Source organism: Panicum hallii, chromosome 4 (assembly GCF_002211085.1).
Source record: "Panicum hallii strain FIL2 chromosome 4, PHallii_v3.1, whole genome shotgun sequence".
In the NCBI taxonomy this organism is placed as follows: domain Eukaryota; kingdom Viridiplantae; phylum Streptophyta; class Magnoliopsida; order Poales; family Poaceae; genus Panicum; species Panicum hallii.
In genome coordinates this window covers 5,734,168-5,751,600 of record NC_038045.1, presented here as the reverse complement: position 1 = coordinate 5,751,600, position 17,433 = coordinate 5,734,168, and the positions used below count along the sequence as shown (strand labels likewise).

Genomic DNA, 17,433 nt, shown 5'->3' with positions numbered 1-17,433 from the left:
TAAAGTTTTGCAAAGTAGGTATTATTTATGCAATGGTCTACTAAAATACTACTAAAATATTACTCTTACGCACGTGGCTATGCATTGCGTATGCGACCAATTGGAACATTTATTTACGAGCAGAACAAATTTCACGACTATTCCAACTATTTGTTCTATCAGAGGTAAAAAAGTATTTCGCACGCTGGGATAGAAGAAATGTTTGCCTAGGACTGAGATGGCCCATGAACCAACGGCCCAATCCACGTGAAATGGGCGTCCTCACATCTCAGACGCACGCACACATATATCGGTCGTCCTCGGACCTCGGTGTCGTCCAGAGTCGCACAGACGAGAGAGAGAGGAGAGGTGGCAGCGAGAGGGACAAAACCCTTCCCCGTCGCCGTCCGCCTCGCGCCGCCGGCGATCCAGCCAGCCAAGACGTCTCCGAGGTCGTTCTTCCCCGACCTCCCCGCCCCGGCGGAGATCCGGACCGCTGGAGCCGCCCCCGGTCTAGGGTCGGTGCTCGCTGCCCCCCACCGCCGCCTCCGGCCCAGGGTTTTGGAGGTGCCGGGTCTCGAATCGCGGAGGTATGCATCCCGGGCTCCACGCCCCCATACCTACATGCTTAGTCGTCACGACGTGGTTTGATCGAGAATTTAGGGTTTCGTCGTAAGTTGGTTCATCAGGCAGGCTGTAGCAAAAAAATTGACTCTTGCGATTTCGCACCGTGATTTGTGTGTGGAGGGAGGGAGGCGTTGCCTGCGTAGATCTCTTATGGCGGTTTGCGGCTGATTAGTTCGACTTGCTTCATTTTTACGGCCTTCTCGTGCTTTGAGCATCCTTTTTTTTTCTTATGTGCCGGAATAGATGTGTCATTTAGTGGGACGTTTGGCATGTCTAGGCCTTTTAGCAGTGTAGAGAACTAGTGATTTGCCATTCTGGCGATATAGGCTCCATCTCGCTTGTTGATGATGCCTAACTCATGGCGTGCAGTGCAGTGGCTTGCTGGATTGTTTTTCTTTTCTGTTGCTCTGTTTTATGTATGATGATTTTATAAGCCACTACAGTGTTTGTCAACCATTCTTGATTTCCCTGACCAGTGTTGATATCTACTCTCACCTGATTCGCTCGCTTGTTTATCTCATCTCGCGCCTGCGCCACTGCTTTTAGGTATTTCTTTGTCGCGTAGCTATGCGGAGGCGGGCTTATTGCTGCATGGTATTATTTATTGCATGGGAAAGTTTCCTTTGGTGGTCATTAGTGTGCCCGTTTCAGCTTCGGAGATGTAATTATCATTTCATTCACTCCTCTTCTATTTGGTTCCTGTGTAGCTTAGTAATGTTGTTGGGTAGCTTCCCTACATGGATTGCCTTCCATAGTTTCAATTAATATAATAATTAGCTAGAAAATTTCAGCTTTAATATGTAAGTTGCTAACATTGATTCGCTCTACGTGCTGTTTTCCTTCAGTTAGGTAATGTAGTTGGCTAGCTTTGTCTTGATGACCTGCCATAACCTATTTCATTGGAAATAGAAAGAAAGGCAATCTTTAGTTCTATTAAAGAAATTGGTTACTGTTGTTACGCTGCTTTCTGTGGTATACTGCTTTCTGTTTAGCTCAGTGATGCAGTTGTCTTGTTTGCGAACTTAATTCCCATATTTGTTAACCATGATAGTGTTGATATCTATTCTCACTTGATTCTCTTGCTTCTTTATCTTGTGTCTCATGGCTGCTCCTCTGCTTTTTGGTATTTCTTTGTTACGTAGCTATATGGTTGTGGTGTTATTACTGCATCATATTATTTATTGCACAAAAAAGTTTCCATTGGCAGTGATTAGTGTGTCCATTTCAGCCAGTATCATTTCTTTTGCTCCTCCTGTATTTGGTTTCTGTGCAGCTTAGTAATGTTGTTGGGTAGCTTCACTACATGGATTACATTCTTTAATTTTAATTTATAATAAGTAGCTAGACAATTTCAGCTTTAGTATGTCCGTTGCTAATATTGGTTCGCTTTGTGTAAGTGTCCACTCAGTTAATTAACTAGTTGGCTAGCCTCACCACTTAATGACCTGCCATATCTTTTACTACCTCCATCCCAGATTACAATTTGATTTGGCTTTTCTAGATACATTTATTTTGCTATGCATCTAGATGTACACTATATCTAGATACATAGCAAAAACTATGTATCTAAAAATGCCAAAATGAATTGTAATTTGGGACAGAGGGAGTACCACTGTAAATAGAAAGCACGGTTATTTTTGGTTCTGTTAATGAAATCTGTTAATATTGTTATGCTGTTTTCTGTGGTATATTGTTTCTGCTTAGCTCTGTGATGCAGTTATCTAGTTTTGGTAACCATTGTTCTTAAGGCCGTCGCATAGGTGACAAGGTGCTCCAGGAGGGCTGGGCGTCCCGGACACCTTGCCAAAAGCAGTGAGGATTGACGCCTATGCAGCAGTCCTTTTCGGATTGCAGACGAACAGGAAGGGGGGCAGCTGGCGGAGGTTGATCTGATGAGATATTGCAGTGAGTGGCGGAGGGGTGGGAGGGATGAGGCATAGTGGTTGGCGACATCACACAGGAGAGGGAAAGATGGGCGCCAAGCAGGGTAGAGTTGTAGTGCTGTTGGGGAGACAGAGGGAGGATTGGCGCTGCTGGAGCGATAGGGAGATCGGTGGTGCTGCTTCGGGCAAGCCTGGAGCGGTACTTGATCAAAGCCTATCAATTGGATGAGTAGGGATGTATGAGCTGTTAGGTGTGCTGGGCCATCAACATTCCTTTTAGGTTCACTCTTTTCTCCTTTTCTTTTCCTTCTTCTCCACTACCTTTTTCAGTTACTGAGATTAGTACAGCGTCGCCTCGCCTCGCCTCATAAGCGCCTAGGCTTTTGACAGGAGTGGGCCAGCATGCCTCGCCTTAAGCGCCTTAAGAAATTGTTGTTAACTTAATAATCCATCCTCTGTATTATTGTTTTAGTTGACTAGGCCATGCCATCTTTAGGTTTTATTAATGTATATACCTGGAATATACTAGTAATTCTTTGGTTCACGCAATATACTGTTTTATACGCTGCCTAATAGCAACTAATCAGGTTAGGCGACAGATAGGTAAAAGGCAGGAGGTTGCCTGGGCAGGCTAGGTACTGGCCTTTCAGATTATTGGTTTTGTCTTTTGTACTGATGCAGTTCACTATATTTTGCTGCATTTGTTAGCTGCCATTATGTTTTTCCGTTGTGTATATCAAGTGTATATCTCTCTGATTTCTTTCAACTCCGAATAGTATATGAGCATGTTCTGTATCTATATATCAGTGTCCTGTTGTGCTGAAACACTGAAGGTTTTTTGGTTCCATGATTTGTGAGCAGACCACTATGGTGTAGAAAAGCACTTGCCGCATGTCACAGCCTGAAACTTTTGATCTGGCAGAAGTATTTTTTTTTTCTTGCCACACTTTTTACGACACATTTCTGTGGTTGTGAATGAAGCAGTTCCATGTAGGGATGCGGCCAACAATACATTACTTAGATTCTTTTTGCTGATTCTCTAATCCATTATAACTGGAAGCAGTACTTCTCTATTTGTTTAGAACTTAGGAAGTATTTTACAGAATTTTTATTTGGAACTATATCATGCAAGTTGTTTGAATAGTTTATAAGATGTAGTGCCCTGTTAGCTCAATATTTTGCTTTTTATGTGCAATGCGATCATGTTGTGACTGTAGAGTGACTGCCATGCATTGGTAACTTGCTGTCTGATCATCAAGTTTTTGATAGCAAAGTATACTTAATCGCTTCCTGAATAGTTTACATGCAAATTCTTATTGTTGGATTTCTTTTTTCAGCACTTGGGCATATTTAGCATGTAAGCTTATGCATTTATTTGTGCAGGCTTGACATTTGACTGGCAGAATTTAGCAAGTTTTAGCAATGGGTTTTGACAATGAGTGTATCTTGAATATTCAATCTCTTCCTGGTGAATATTTCTGCCCTGTGTGCCGGACACTCATATATCCCAATGAGGCTGTACAAACTCAGTGCACACATCTCTATTGCAAACCCTGCTTGGCTTATGTAGTGGCAACCACCAAAGCATGCCCTTATGATGGCTACTTGGTGACAGAAGCTGATTCCAAGGTATGCTTATTCAATATTCAAATATATGAAATAGCGTGCTCCTCTTACAGCCTATTTTGCAATATGCAGCCTCTGATGGAATCAAATAAAACCCTTGCTGAGACAATTGGCAAAGTCACAGTCCATTGCCTGTATCATAAGAGTGGCTGCCAATGGCATGGGACGCTATCTGCCTGTGTCACACATGGTACTACTTGTGCATATGGGAACTCCCCTGTTATTTGTAATCGTTGTGGGACACAAATCGTGCATCGCCAAGTGCAAGAACATGCTCAACTCTGCCACGTATGTCCATGTCTTCAATAACCTCGTATGCATGTCTAGAACTGTGTTGTTAGTGATAGTTTCTTTTTTAATTTTTTTTTTTTGTAATTTGCAGGGCTTACAATCTCAAACTCAACAAGCTGATGGTACTCAGGCACAGCCAGTGGCGGCAACTCAGGCAGTCACCCAAGATCCATCACCTGCCTCAGCAGGATCTGCTGCAGTTACAGCCACAACCCTGCCATTTTCAAGTACAGCCACAGCTGTAACAGATTCTGCATCAGCAACAGGAGGGGCAGCTGCATCAGGTTCTGCTTCACAAACTCCAACAGCTCAGCACTCTTACCAGCAACAGCAGCTCCAATACTCACAGTACTACCAGCAGCAGCACCCTGGAAGCAACCCTTACATGCAGCAGTATCAACAGTATGGCCAATACCAGCAGGTGTATCAGCAATATCCGCAACCTCCATTGCAAGTAGTGTCCCAGAACATGATGCAAGGATCTGCACAACCTGCTTCGTATGTTCAGCCCCAAGTGCAGTCCACCCAGTCACAGTACATGATGCAATCTCAACCCCAAAGTCAGCCCCAGCTCCAACCATCGACAGGTCATCCAAAGCTTCAGCAGCATCCAGTTCAATCCCAACCCCAAAGTCAGGCCCATCTTCCCTATCTTCAAGTACCTGCAGGTCAGTCGCAGCCTCATCAACCAACTCACCCAGCCCTTCAAGTTCCACAACTGCAACCACAAAGTCAAGTAGCTCTCCAAGTGTCTGCTCCCCAAGTACAGGCTTCAGCACATACACCAGCTCCTACTCCAGTTGGTAATCAGCAATTTGCTAATACCTCTACTCAGGCAATGACTCCTCATGTGCAGCCACATGTACAAGCCCAACCTCCACAACAGCAACAACATGCACATCTGCAAGCTTTACCTCCACAGCAAAATCTTCATCCTCAGATGCAGCTAAACTCTCAAGCCCAGCTTGAAACTCCACAAGTGCAGCAGCAATCTTACCCACAACCTCAGGCCTATGCTCAGCAAACACATCATATGCATCCACAGAATGCTTCATACCCACAGCAGCAGATGCCACATGGTGCTCTATTGCAGCAACCTGTACATGCGTCCCACCAACAAGCACCTGTTTCTCAGCATCCTGCACTGATGCGTCCTCCATTGCCAGGCCAACAGCCAGGTATGCTGCCTCCTCAGGGAGTCCAGCATGCAACACAAAATCAACAGCATATTGGGTACCATGCGCAGTGGCCACCTATGCATTCCAATATCCCTTGCCAGGCACCACAACAAGGATTGCCTCCGCACTCATCTGTTTCCTCACAATCAGTTCAACCATACCAACAAGGAATGCCCTTATCACAACAGCAGGTGCATTCTCAACCAGGTCAGCCTTATACACAACAGCATGTTCCTGGCAATACTGGACATCATGTTCAAACTTCAGCTGGCAGACCTGCGAGTCATCTTGCACCGCCACAGCAATTTCAACATCAACAGCCAACAACGCTTAGAACTCAGTCGCCTGCTGCTGGACAACCTATTGGGCAGAGTTCTTTAGATCGTGAAACACATGCTTCAAAATCAGGGAAGCCAGAAATCGCAAGTAATGCTGCTGATAATACTGCTGTTAGTGAAAATAAAAATAATGGTGCTGAATCAGCCGTCATGAGACCTACAACGTCACAGTCATTTGGTGATGAAAACATGAACAAACAGAATAGTTTTGGTGGTGTTAGAAAAGATGTAGGGCAAACTGGTATTGCATCACACGGCGTAGATGGTTCAATTGGTAGGGATGGAATTTCTGACCGGACAGGCAATTTTCATGGTCCAGTTATACAGGAAGGTAAAGACCATAAGGCTTCAGATGCATCTACTAATCATGGGAAAGGAGGATCATTTAAGCAGATTTCACAGAAAAATGCAGGGCCAGTGGGCTCCTATGTGCCCCCAGGCATGGGACCACAACATCCATCTGGACCGGATAGAATGCTCCCTCAGCACATGATGCCTCCTGGTCATAAGCATGGTTTCTCTGAAAATATTCAGCCTCCATTGCAGCAACCGTATGGTTTGTTTCATTCTGGAATGACACCACGGCCATTGGGAGACAACCAGATTCAGATGCCAATGTCACAGCCTGGGGGTGTCGATGGTATGATTTCGCCGCACATGGTTGGCCCGTTAGCTGGTCATCATGACGCAATACTGCCTCCTTTTGTTGAAAATTTGGGCCAGCCACCTGCAAGTGGAAGGGCTTTTCATGAAGAGATGTTCAACACTTCAGGGGAACATCTCAGGTCACGTGCAGCATATCCTGGTAGACATGACAATATGGAAGATGGTCTAAAGCAATTTCCAGGACCAGCCCATCTGGATGGTCAGGGCCTGCAAAGTGGTCCTAGACCTTTTGAGAGAGGTTTAGGTAGACCTGATGGTTTCCTTGATTCATTACCAGGAAGGCCTCCATTTCCAAACCAGAGAAGTCCATTTCCTGTAGCCTTGCATGAGGATTTTTCAAGGAAACCAAATGCTACTGTCGGTAACCCTGCACATGGTGCAGAGTTTGATCATCACAGGACTGATGGAATGCCTATTTTCAGAAACCCAGGTACGGATTTTGAAATGATATGCATAATTTATGCTTGATTTATTAACTAAATGTGTGGGAGACTTCAATGGCGGCAGATATTTTGGTTCCATGAATGATATGCCAATGATGGTCTCTATTGAATGTGAATGGTTTTCAGGTCCATTACAAGGGATGAGTGGTGGTCCTCATGGTCCCCGAAAAGACCAGCTTGGATCTGGTACCCTTCCAGGGAATTTACAACATTCTTTTGGGGGTCCAGAGTTCCCTCCTACTCGTTTCAACCCTGGTGATTCTATTCCTTCCACAAACCTACATGTTGCTGGTTGGGTGTGGGGAACCCTATGGACATGGCTGTTGCATTTAACTGAACCTTCTAGCCACCATTTTGCAGGTCACATGCATCCAGGTGATCCTAATCTTGTTGCTGGCTATGCTCATCATGGATTTCCTACAGAATCATCACACTTTGGTTTGGTGGGTCATTAGAGCTAGTAGATGAATTTATTTTTTTGTGTTAAAATTCACTCTCACTTACCATTTGCTATTATTATTATCACTGATTATGTATTATTTAACCACTAAGCTGTTGTTCTTTGTTCTTTCTAGGCTGGACCCTTTATAAACAGGAATGTTGGTTGGTGCAGAATATGCATGTTTAACTGCGGGAGTGCAGAGAACCTGGATCTGCATGCACAGACAATGGAACATCAACAATGTGCGATGGACATTGTCCTGAAAATGAAGCAAGATGTTGCAAAGAGGCAAAAGCTGTGAGATTTTTTAACAAATCTGATTTTGAGTATCGAAAGTTAAGCATCTCCCTGTTTATAAACGCTGAATTCACCTCATACTCAGGAATTATGGAGGTGCCAAGTCATTCCACAACAAAAAGGTAGCTGGGAAGGGGCACTTTCGTGGAAATAGGCGTTAGCTGGTTCAGCGCTTGATGTGATTTTGAAGGTGAGTTGTGGTTCTGGTTCCGTTGTGATCCAGAAGGACAGCCATTTTGTCCCTTTGGTTCAGTTGGTTACTTCCATATCTGTTTTGCCAGATTGCTGGTGATGCTTATGGACGTTTCAAAGGCAAATGAGGATTGAGATTTCTTCAGACTTCTTGTTCATGCAGTTCAGCACATTTGAAGTGGAACTTGTAATGGTCCCAAACTTTTGTTGCCATGTTGGTCTGTAGAGTTCACATGCCTTTATGGTTTCTTTGGTTACCATTTTGGATGTTCTGGGAATGGTTAAATTGCTAGTATCTTTTACTCTGCTATATGTGTGATAATATATGACTACTGCGTCTTTCAACTAGATTCTATTTTCATATGATGGCAACTTCATAATAGTACACCACACTGAAAATTTTGCAAAAAGATTGGTAATTGAATTAATTTTCAGACAGCCATAAAATGATAAATTTTCGTTGGAAACTTTTGATAAGGGGCTTATGGAAAATTGTTTCTAGTGCTTCCAGTGCCTGAAATTTTGACTAGTTTTGCATAGATTAGATCCCAAAACCTGAATATATAATTTTAAGGATTGAATGCTGTATACTTTCTTAATGAATTACTTATCATGGAATCAGCTATGTTGCCAAAAAAAGGAGGACAATCTGCTGCAATCCTGGTTAAAACGTGGACTAGAGCTATTGACATCTCTATGTCATGGCACAACAACAATATAGCTGCCCCAAGCAATAGTTTCATTGAAATTGTTACTTGTTCTTTTTGCCCGTGAGGGCATCCGTTAGTGTTAAAGGGACGCTTAGGAGGGTGGAAGAAAACACAAATATGAAGAGGTTTGGAGCTGGGACTTGTAGCTTGAATGTTAGCCTGGGATGGGATGGGAACACTGTAAGAGAGAATTGATGTTGTCTGATTGAAATCAAATTCGGAACCAAAGGATGTACATGTGGGTTATGCTATAATGTTCAAAAAAGAGAGGATAGAAGAAAAATATATGCTTGGTTTTCATATGAATACTGATGAGTGAATCATGTATGTGGAGCTTATTCATACCAATGCTGGAGTTGTTGTGTCCCCTTCTAGTTAGTTGCTTAGTTCCTGGAGGTAGTGATGGTTTGAGTATCATAGGTTTTGGGTTCAGAATGGGGTCTCACTAGAATCCTACGGACACTAAATGCTATGGATGAAATACTTCAGTTTGTAATTCACTCCAGCAGGACACATGGCTTGTTCAGTTATGTTTGATGTGATTGTTCACATGTGATATATTTTGCTGCTGGTGGCCTCTTTTTCTAGATCGTTTCTTCCTTGGCGATCATTAAATCATTTGTCTTTGCTGTTTGTTTGCTAAGCAGAAACTGGAAAGTGTAGGATAATTTCCAGCCGAGGGCTCTTCTGTCATACTTGCATGCTTGCCTAATGATGGTTACGATGGCATGATTTTAACGATGGTAAGGATGACATGCTTTGATAATGATGGTAAGGAAAGATATGTATTGAGCTTTTGTTACAATGCACTTTGAACTTTTGACGAGTTTTCTGTTGTAGATTATGGCTGAAGTATTTAAGCCAGTCTATTGCCTATCAATTTCTTGGACACTAATGCCTGCACTTTATGTACTTGTGTGAGGCCATCATGAACTGCTATGCTTGTATGATTTATATTAAACAAAATGCTATATGCTTATCTGTAGATGTATTTCTGTATACACTAACTAGTTGTGTATATATGCTCATTCCATGTAATGAGTGACACTAGGACTTGCTTAAACTTATTTATATGAGATTGCCGATTTGTTCTAGTGTGTCCCAGTGTAACATTTGATCACTTTCCAGCCTTTAGTTAGCTTGCCTGATAGTATTGGCCATAGAAGATTTCCCCCCAAACAAAGTTGCTTGGAATCAATTTTCCCAAACTCAGGTTGCTTGGGATTGAACTTGTTATAAATTTTCTTCACGTGCTCATGGGTTTCATCCAAACTACTCAGCATGTAGCCCACACGTGCAGCTTCTTTGACATGCTTTACTGTGATTTCATAGAAGTGTAGTCAGACTTTAAGGTTATTTAGCAAGTTGATTGTATTGCTCAGAACAACTGAAAGCCTAAGGTTATTTAGCAAGTTGATTGTATTGCTCAGAACAACTGAAAGCTTTCTACTCTATACTATACTTGATTGTAGCTGCTATTAGTTAGGATATCATCAACCTATTGAAAAGGCCCCATCCTTTCCCTTTTGCTGCATGCATAATTTGGTGATCAGCTGCCTACAAATGAATTGGCCAGAGATTTACTCCCTCTGTCCAAAGTTACACGCCATATTTTGCTTTCAACAAAGCCCAAAGAATTCATTAAGATGACTACACTAGTGCACTACCCCGCATTACTATGAAAAAGGCTGATTAGATATGTGGTTGATTACCATGATAACTTAGCAATTGGCACGCCGAACTCTGGGTTCACCAATGTTTTGGTATACAGAATGGTGGGTGAAATTTCAAAAACCTGGCTAGCTCAAGTTCCATTTGGTTTCTACCCAGTTTTGAATCAAAAGATTTTAGTTTGAAGCTGATGCACATTTGATCTTTTAGGTTAGACTAGAACTAAAACAAAACTAATGGTAACCACTGGTATAGACTTAGAGCTAAATACAAGCATTTTTTGTAGTAGATATTCTGAGGAGGTTTAGAAGGCATGAAGTTGGTAGGGTACCCACTACCCACCCGTTTGGCCACAATCCTGTGGTTACCACCGGTTTTCTTGAACCTGGGCTCCCTCCTAATTAGATTTGAACTGTAGGATGGCTGGGTGCTGGTGCCATTTATCACTAGTGCCAACAGTATTAAGGAATAATGTATGTTGCAACGTTATTGTATCAATTGGGTAGTTACAATATTAACCTGTAGGACAATTATTAATAACAATTGGCAACTTGGTGATCTTGTTTGTTGTTCCATATCTATACAGATCTATGTTTCTTTGGCATCTATTTTTGTTTTGTGTTACTTCTTTGGGATTCTTGTAGTAACTCAACTGATGCGGATGGATGTGCCTGCGTACCCACTGCGCTGATCCAACTGATTGCGCCTTTGCTCATTTTCTGCCTGCATCCGATGTTTTTGACTCCGCTGCACGTCATATTCCCGATGCTGAGTTCTTTGATGTAAAATGCCGTGTTTCTAACAGCCAACAATGTAAACAATTTTTTTAATGGATTAAAACTTTCTTTTTAATGATGTGCGCCTACTAATTAATTTACCTGCCGATGTAAAAGGATATTCTTGTAATGTATTCTTAAACATTTCTATGTCTGTAGTGTAAATGCCCTCTAATTAATGCATCCACTGGTGTAAATAAATGCTCGCAGTATTCTGAAAAATTCTTGTTGTAATAGTTTGTTATGTAGCATGAGTTCCTTCAGGGATGTGTTCCTACTATTTAGTGGACTGCCGATGTAAGTAAATTCTTGTAATATATCGGAAAGCTAATCAAGTTCAATTCTTGAAGGGCTCTTTGACACTTTTTTGGCTGTTGATGCTGCTCCATGCGGCTCAAGCCTTCGGGTCATCTTCCTCGACAAGTCTCCAGCCAGGCTTGTGTGGTGGCAGGTGGCGGTTGCGTGGAGCTGCTGAGATGGGAGCAGGTGTGCTGACCGGTGAGGTGGGTGAAGAAACTGAGCTGCTGAGAAGGGAGCAGTCGGGTGAAGCGGGGATGTGAGCAACTGCCAAGGAAGAAGAGAGAGCCGGAGGTAGAAGACGGCCGTGGGATCTCAGTCCACTGGCTCAAAAATTCTGAGTGACAGGCGATGGAAACGTCCGAGCGTGGTCTAGACAGCCAGTATTTGTTGCTGTGGGCATAGGTGAAATTTCTTGTATTCTTAACATTTCTATTAATTTTTGTTAGTTTTGCAGTGTTTAGCCGTATACCTGTGCGATTTTTATGCAATGTGGTTCCCCTGTTGTCTTAAACAGAGCGGGTGTAGTGCATGATGATATACTGGTGTGCTGCGCTTTTGCCAAACACTATTACTGATAAGTCAGATTTCTACTGTGCCTACAAATGACTGGAAGTTAGATTCCTCGCTGACCGCACACATCACAACAAAATGGGAGGGCTGCAACTAGCAAATGGTATTCAGACATTCAGTGTACCATCTACCATGGACGAACGCTGCTATTGACCTTTGGCCACATGGTATACCACGTGTGCTGCACAAAAGAGAGCACTAGAGCTCTATATACAGAATCTATTTAGCACTTTGAAGTCCTTGATTAAAAAACTCAGATGCACTCATCTGGAGTGGCAAGGAACAGATTCAACTTCGCTTCATTCTGAACAACTTTGTTTCACAATTACATCATGATTAAACAATTGATCCCTCCTTTCAGCAATCTGGTTTTGAGCCTGGATAGCATTCATAACATCTATATTTGCTGCTTCAGCATCCACAAGAGTTTTTGAGTGATTTTGCTAAACTTGAAAACTCCAAAGCAAAAGACATTATCCTTGGAAACCATCCTTTTGCGACCAGCTGCAGATCTGCTTCCCGTTGATAGGTTGTTACCATGGCATCACTGTTGAAAATGAGAATGGACAGAACTTTCAGATTGGTGGGTTGCCTCAATAACATTTGCAGAAGAATGTTCGTCATGCACTTTAAATTGATCACCAGGGATTTTTTAGCCTTGGCTCCTTTTGCTAAGTCACTAGCATAGATCTCACAGATCTTATCATAGTTCAACTTTGTTGCTTTAGGGGGGAAAACGACACTTAAATTTGCGGGAAGCCAAAAATGGTAAATGTCTATATTTGTCTGAGATTTCATACCTTTCATTGCTGCAGTTCTCAAGGTAATGGGGAATTGGAGGATTAAGGTATCATCAGCCCAGAGCTTGATCACCATGAGGAAACTACTTGTGCGGCAACAAAAGCATGAAGCAGGCATCACCATTCTTTTTTGGGGGAGCAAGGAGCATGAATCACCATTATAGTCCCATCATATTAAGCAGCATCGAATTTGAAATATAAAAAAGAACCAAAATAGCATAGTACCATTGATAGAGTTGCCGGTGGATATCAGGTTCGGACATTGAGCTTTTCACCAATCAGAGTTGCAGTCGTGTCATCTGCAGATGCCCACGATGGATCCTCACGCTAACCTTCGCTAGCTGGGAATATCCCTGTGGTTTCGCAATAAAATAGGAACAATGATATCATCCTAACCCTTGCATCAAGAAAGTATGCATATCATGTCTGGCTGACAGTTGACAGCGATATGTATTAGCATGCAAACCTGATATGTCATCCTTCTGGAATATAAAGATCAGTGCCACTTGACTAGTACTATGGGAAAAAATTAAAAGAAAAAAATTCAGAAAGAAACAAAGAAACCTTGAAGTGCTGACATGAAGACCTAGTGGTCCAACCAGAAGCATGGTTGATTGCAAAGATGAGCCATGGTTCAATGCTTTCTGATCTTTCTGCAGGAATAGTAGCAGCCCTGTAAGGACACAATACAACAATTGCGCAGAGATGTGGGCACAATCCAAGTAAAAAAAATTACTCAGTACTGCTCAATTTCAGTGACACTAAGATTACCAGCATACTATACAGCTGATGCATGACATTATTGAATCTACTGGTCGCCTCGTTCACTGTCTCCCAGTGCCCCTGAATAGTCTGATTCCGTACCAGGTTCTTCACATGGTTGCTGAAGTAGTTGGTCATCCACACCACAGCAAGACCTTTCTTACTGTCAATGTATACTGATCAAGAAGTCCCTGTATAGTCTGTCAGAACACCAAAGCGTCAGAAATTTTAAGGACAAGTATTTTTTGGGCACTTTCCTGTGACAAGTGATGCATGCACTCTACAAATTACCAATTGCTAATTGCTGCCAGAACATTTTTTCCTTTATCTAAAAAAATCAATTGCTAATTGCTACTGTACAGTACATATTGAGACGGCTTGTGATTTTTTTTGAACATTTGAAGTGCTTGGCACTGCAGGAATTGATACAGAATCATACAAAATGACCCACATCGTAGGCATCAGACTTGGAACACCAAGATTTGCCTACAGCTTCAGACCAATGTGTACATCTATTAAAAAAAATCTGCCTCTACTAGAGAAACACCATTTTGAATGAGATGACACTCTGACTGTAGAATCCACCATTCTTCTGAAGCTGCTTTCTACAAAACCCAGAATACCGCAACTGAAACCGGTACGAACTTTGTAGTAAGGATGTGTTTTTAACGGCCTTCAATCTTTTGGATGGAAATTCTCCAGCCTTCAGGATCTTGGAAGAAACTACACCACTGCTGCCAAGTGCGCTTGTCATCTGAAGAAAACTGGAGCGTGACCTACCATTCGTTCCATGCCCATTACGTTTTTCAAAACTTTGCAGCTTGTTATTGTCTTCTGATATTTGCAGGTTACTATTGTCATCTGAATGATCCGAATTGTCGACCGCATGGCGACCATTGAGGGAACCGTTTGTCTGGTTGGCATTCTCTATCAAACCAACTGCTTTCCATGCATCAGCAACGAGACTGTAGGTGCTTTGCTTTGGCTTGACACCAGTCTCCTGCATCATCTGAAGGACTTCGTCAGCTTTCCATGGTTGCTTCTGTTCACTGTAACCCCAGATCAGAGTCTCAAATGTCCTGAGATTAGGATGGACGCCTGATTTGCACATCTTTTCATAGACTCTCATGGCACTGTCCATGTCGGCCACGCTGCACCACCCGCTGATGACAGTCGTGAAGGTGACGACATTTGGGAGGACACCAAGCTGGCTCATTTGCAGTAGGAGCTCTTCTGCTTTCTCGGGCTGCTGAGCACGGACGTATCCTTTTGCAAGAATGCTGTACACCTGAGGATCAGGCTCGATTCCTGCCTCAATCATCTTGTCGAACACCTTCATGCATTGGGCCATGTGGCCTAGTGAGCTGAATGTGTTCAACTGGTGGCTGTATGTGACAATGTCAGGCTTGATGCCAAACTGCTCCATCAGCCCAAGGATCTGCATCACGTTAACACAAGATTAAACAATGGATTCTCCTGGCATGTACATGAACAGAAGTGGAATGTTTTGTCCTGAACTCACATTATTGACTGCAGCCATGTCATTTGCATCGAGGAAGCCCTTGAGCAATGTGTTGAAGATAACGACGTTAGGAATGACTCCTGCGTCCTTCATTTGCCGGACACACCTGAATGCCTCCTCCAACCTGCCCTCCCGGCAATAACCACCAATGATTATGCCCCATGTTCGCTCGCTGGTGCGCACTCTAGTCTGAATCTCCACAGTGAGCTCTTCTGCTCTCCATGTCTCGTCATTATTGGCATATGCGCTGGCTATGGTATTGTACGTGACGATATCGGGCTCAACACCGCCTGCTCGCATCTTTCCCACAATGCTCCAGGCCTCCTCAAGATTTCTCTGGTCACACCACGCCTTCACAAGAATGTTGTATGTTGTGAGGTTAGGCCTGACTGATTCCTCAAGACCCATCATGTCAAAGACGCGTTGTGATTCTTCAGGTTTGCCTACAATGCCATACCCTTTTATCAGTGTATTGAAGGTGCTTGTTGTTGGATGGCAGCCGGAATGCTTCATTTTCCAGAACGTGTTTATTGCTTCACCCATTCGCTTCGCCTCAACAAATGCATTGATCAAGGCATTGAAGAAGATGGAGTCTGGCCTCAATCCAGCTAGCTCAACTTGAGCAAGCAGTGATGGAATCGACTCAAACATCCTCTGGTGTGTCAGGGCAGTCAGTAGAGTTGTGTATGTGACCAATGAAGGCTTGTGTCCCTCATCCACCAGGTGCTTAAATACAGAGTGCGCTTGGTAAGGCTTCTTTGAGTCGATTAGAGCTCGCATTTGTCTTGTCCGGTTGATGACCGATTGACAAGTATGCCCTTTTGCGCACGTTGTGCACAGCTGCTGCTTCTGGCCTTTTGATGGTTGTAGAGCGCCATTACGTTCTTGCTTCTCCTGGAACACAAGGAATATTTTCTTCTTGTTAGAATTAAGTAGGGAGAGAACAGTGGGAAAGAAGATAAAGGCCATCCTCGAGTGAAATGGATTTGGTAAGCTGATGGTGTTCCCACATTTATTTAAGCCCCTAGACCAAGTCAGGTACCGAATTTCTGATACGCAACAAAATTGTTTTCTATATTACAGAAAAGTTGCAATATATCGACACAGTCGGAAACCTTGTTGCTACATGCAACCACATGCTGAGAATGGGTATTTCCTTTCATATGTTAGGGAGAAGAACAATGCCATGTGAAGACATGAAGAACTAGCGATGACCGATAAACTGTGCTGACACAATGCTTTTCGATGCTTACTTTGTCATGTAACCCATTATTCAGCCCATCTCCATTGATTTTTGCCTTGCCTGTGGTCTTCAAAGTGGAGGTCAGTGTCAGCTGTACTCCGTTCTCTACCATGATACCATGCTTGTAGAAGACCAGTCCTCAACCTGGCTCATGATGTCAGATTTCACATTCAGTAACTTAAAAGAAGGCAGCCAGGAAGACGTTACAGTAACTTAAAAGAATGCAGCCAGGAAATCTGTGTGTCCAACATGTGCCCTGATATAACACATTTTTTCGACAAGGGAATTTTATTGATTTCAAACAACATTACATCAAGATGATACATCGAAACTTGAAAGGAATCCCGGCCTCTGCTTTAGAAGCACACAACCATAAAAAGTAACAAGCACTCTAATATGACTATCAATCCGTAGATTAGACCGCCACCCATGTGCCCGGGTAAAAGAGTCTGTGGCCATTTGCGCCAAACGCTGAGATGCCACTGCAACTAAACTCTGTGTATTAGCCTCTGAAGGATAGCCCAAGTACGGAGCCATCGAGACACTGTGAAGATAACCTGGTGTGTTGGAGTAGGACATACTCAGACCTTGACTTGGTAATTGGTATAGCGCTCATATTCAGAGATGAAAAGTATGTGACATAACTAAAGAGACCAAGCACTGCTAATGCCAGTAAGCACGGCGTGCCATTATATAACACATGGACTAGGACATTACAAGAGGTAGCACGTCAAGAAAAGAGCAAGAATTCACTACTAGAACATCAAGGATAATGGCATCGGCATGAACCGTACGGCAAGGAAAGGTGTGGATCTGAAGGCTCACATACAGGAAAACAAGAGGAAGGCGTAAAGAGTTGATCCGAGCAAGCCAAGCTAGCTCAATTCTTACCGAGGGAGGAGCGGAACGGAAAGAAGAAGCAAGCTGTGCAAGGCCAGACGGACCTCCACGGCAGTCCAGCTCAGTTCAGCTGCTCGGGCGGTGGGGGGCAACGAGAGGAGGAGGAGGGGAGGGAGGGAGGGAGGGAGCGAGGCGGAGCTTGCAGCGGCATGGAGGATGACTGGCTGAGGATGGAGGGACGGGAGTGCTGGCGCGGGCGGGCGGAGAGCCACAAGAA

At 43.4% G+C, this 17,433-nt stretch overlaps 2 protein-coding genes across 14 annotated transcripts; one reads left to right on the top strand and one right to left on the bottom strand.

The window, feature by feature from the left end:
* Positions 1–310: 310 nt before the first annotated feature.
* On the top strand, positions 311–12,884 carry LOC112888902 (transcriptional regulator DEF1-like). Of its 7 annotated transcripts, none has more exons than XR_003227957.1 (11): positions 311–569; positions 3,873–4,118; positions 4,188–4,403; positions 4,498–7,018; positions 7,158–7,286; positions 7,392–7,474; positions 7,607–7,770; positions 7,856–7,960; positions 8,052–8,149; positions 9,320–11,821; positions 12,805–12,884. XR_003227957.1 is itself a non-coding variant. In XM_025955287.1 (9 exons), exons 2-8 carry the CDS (start codon positions 3,912–3,914, stop codon positions 7,929–7,931), a joined length of 3,396 nt encoding a protein of 1,131 aa, XP_025811072.1. In that variant the 5' UTR covers positions 311–569; positions 3,873–3,911; the 3' UTR covers positions 7,932–7,960; positions 8,052–11,879. The 7 variants fall into 7 exon arrangements, 1 of the variants encoding a protein (XP_025811072.1); XR_003227960.1 differs by lacking the exon at positions 12,805–12,884 and having other exon boundaries at positions 9,320–9,415; positions 11,470–11,930; XR_003227961.1 differs by lacking the exon at positions 12,805–12,884 and having other exon boundaries at positions 11,470–11,930.
* On the bottom strand, positions 12,072–17,406 carry LOC112888903 (pentatricopeptide repeat-containing protein At5g25630-like). 7 transcript variants are annotated; one of them, XM_025955294.1, is made up of 8 exons: positions 17,208–17,406; positions 16,327–16,460; positions 15,074–15,967; positions 13,561–14,989; positions 13,354–13,442; positions 13,015–13,142; positions 12,790–12,914; positions 12,072–12,536 (listed from the first exon to the last, which is right to left on the bottom strand). In XM_025955294.1, exons 2-4 carry the CDS (start codon positions 16,426–16,428, stop codon positions 14,087–14,089), a joined length of 1,899 nt encoding a protein of 632 aa, XP_025811079.1. In that variant the 5' UTR covers positions 16,429–16,460; positions 17,208–17,406; the 3' UTR covers positions 12,072–12,536; positions 12,790–12,914; positions 13,015–13,142; positions 13,354–13,442; positions 13,561–14,086. The 7 variants fall into 7 exon arrangements, with proteins under 7 accessions (XP_025811079.1, XP_025811078.1, XP_025811077.1 ...); XM_025955293.1 differs by having other exon boundaries at positions 12,790–13,142; XM_025955292.1 differs by having other exon boundaries at positions 13,015–14,989.
* Positions 17,407–17,433: the final 27 nt, after the last annotated feature.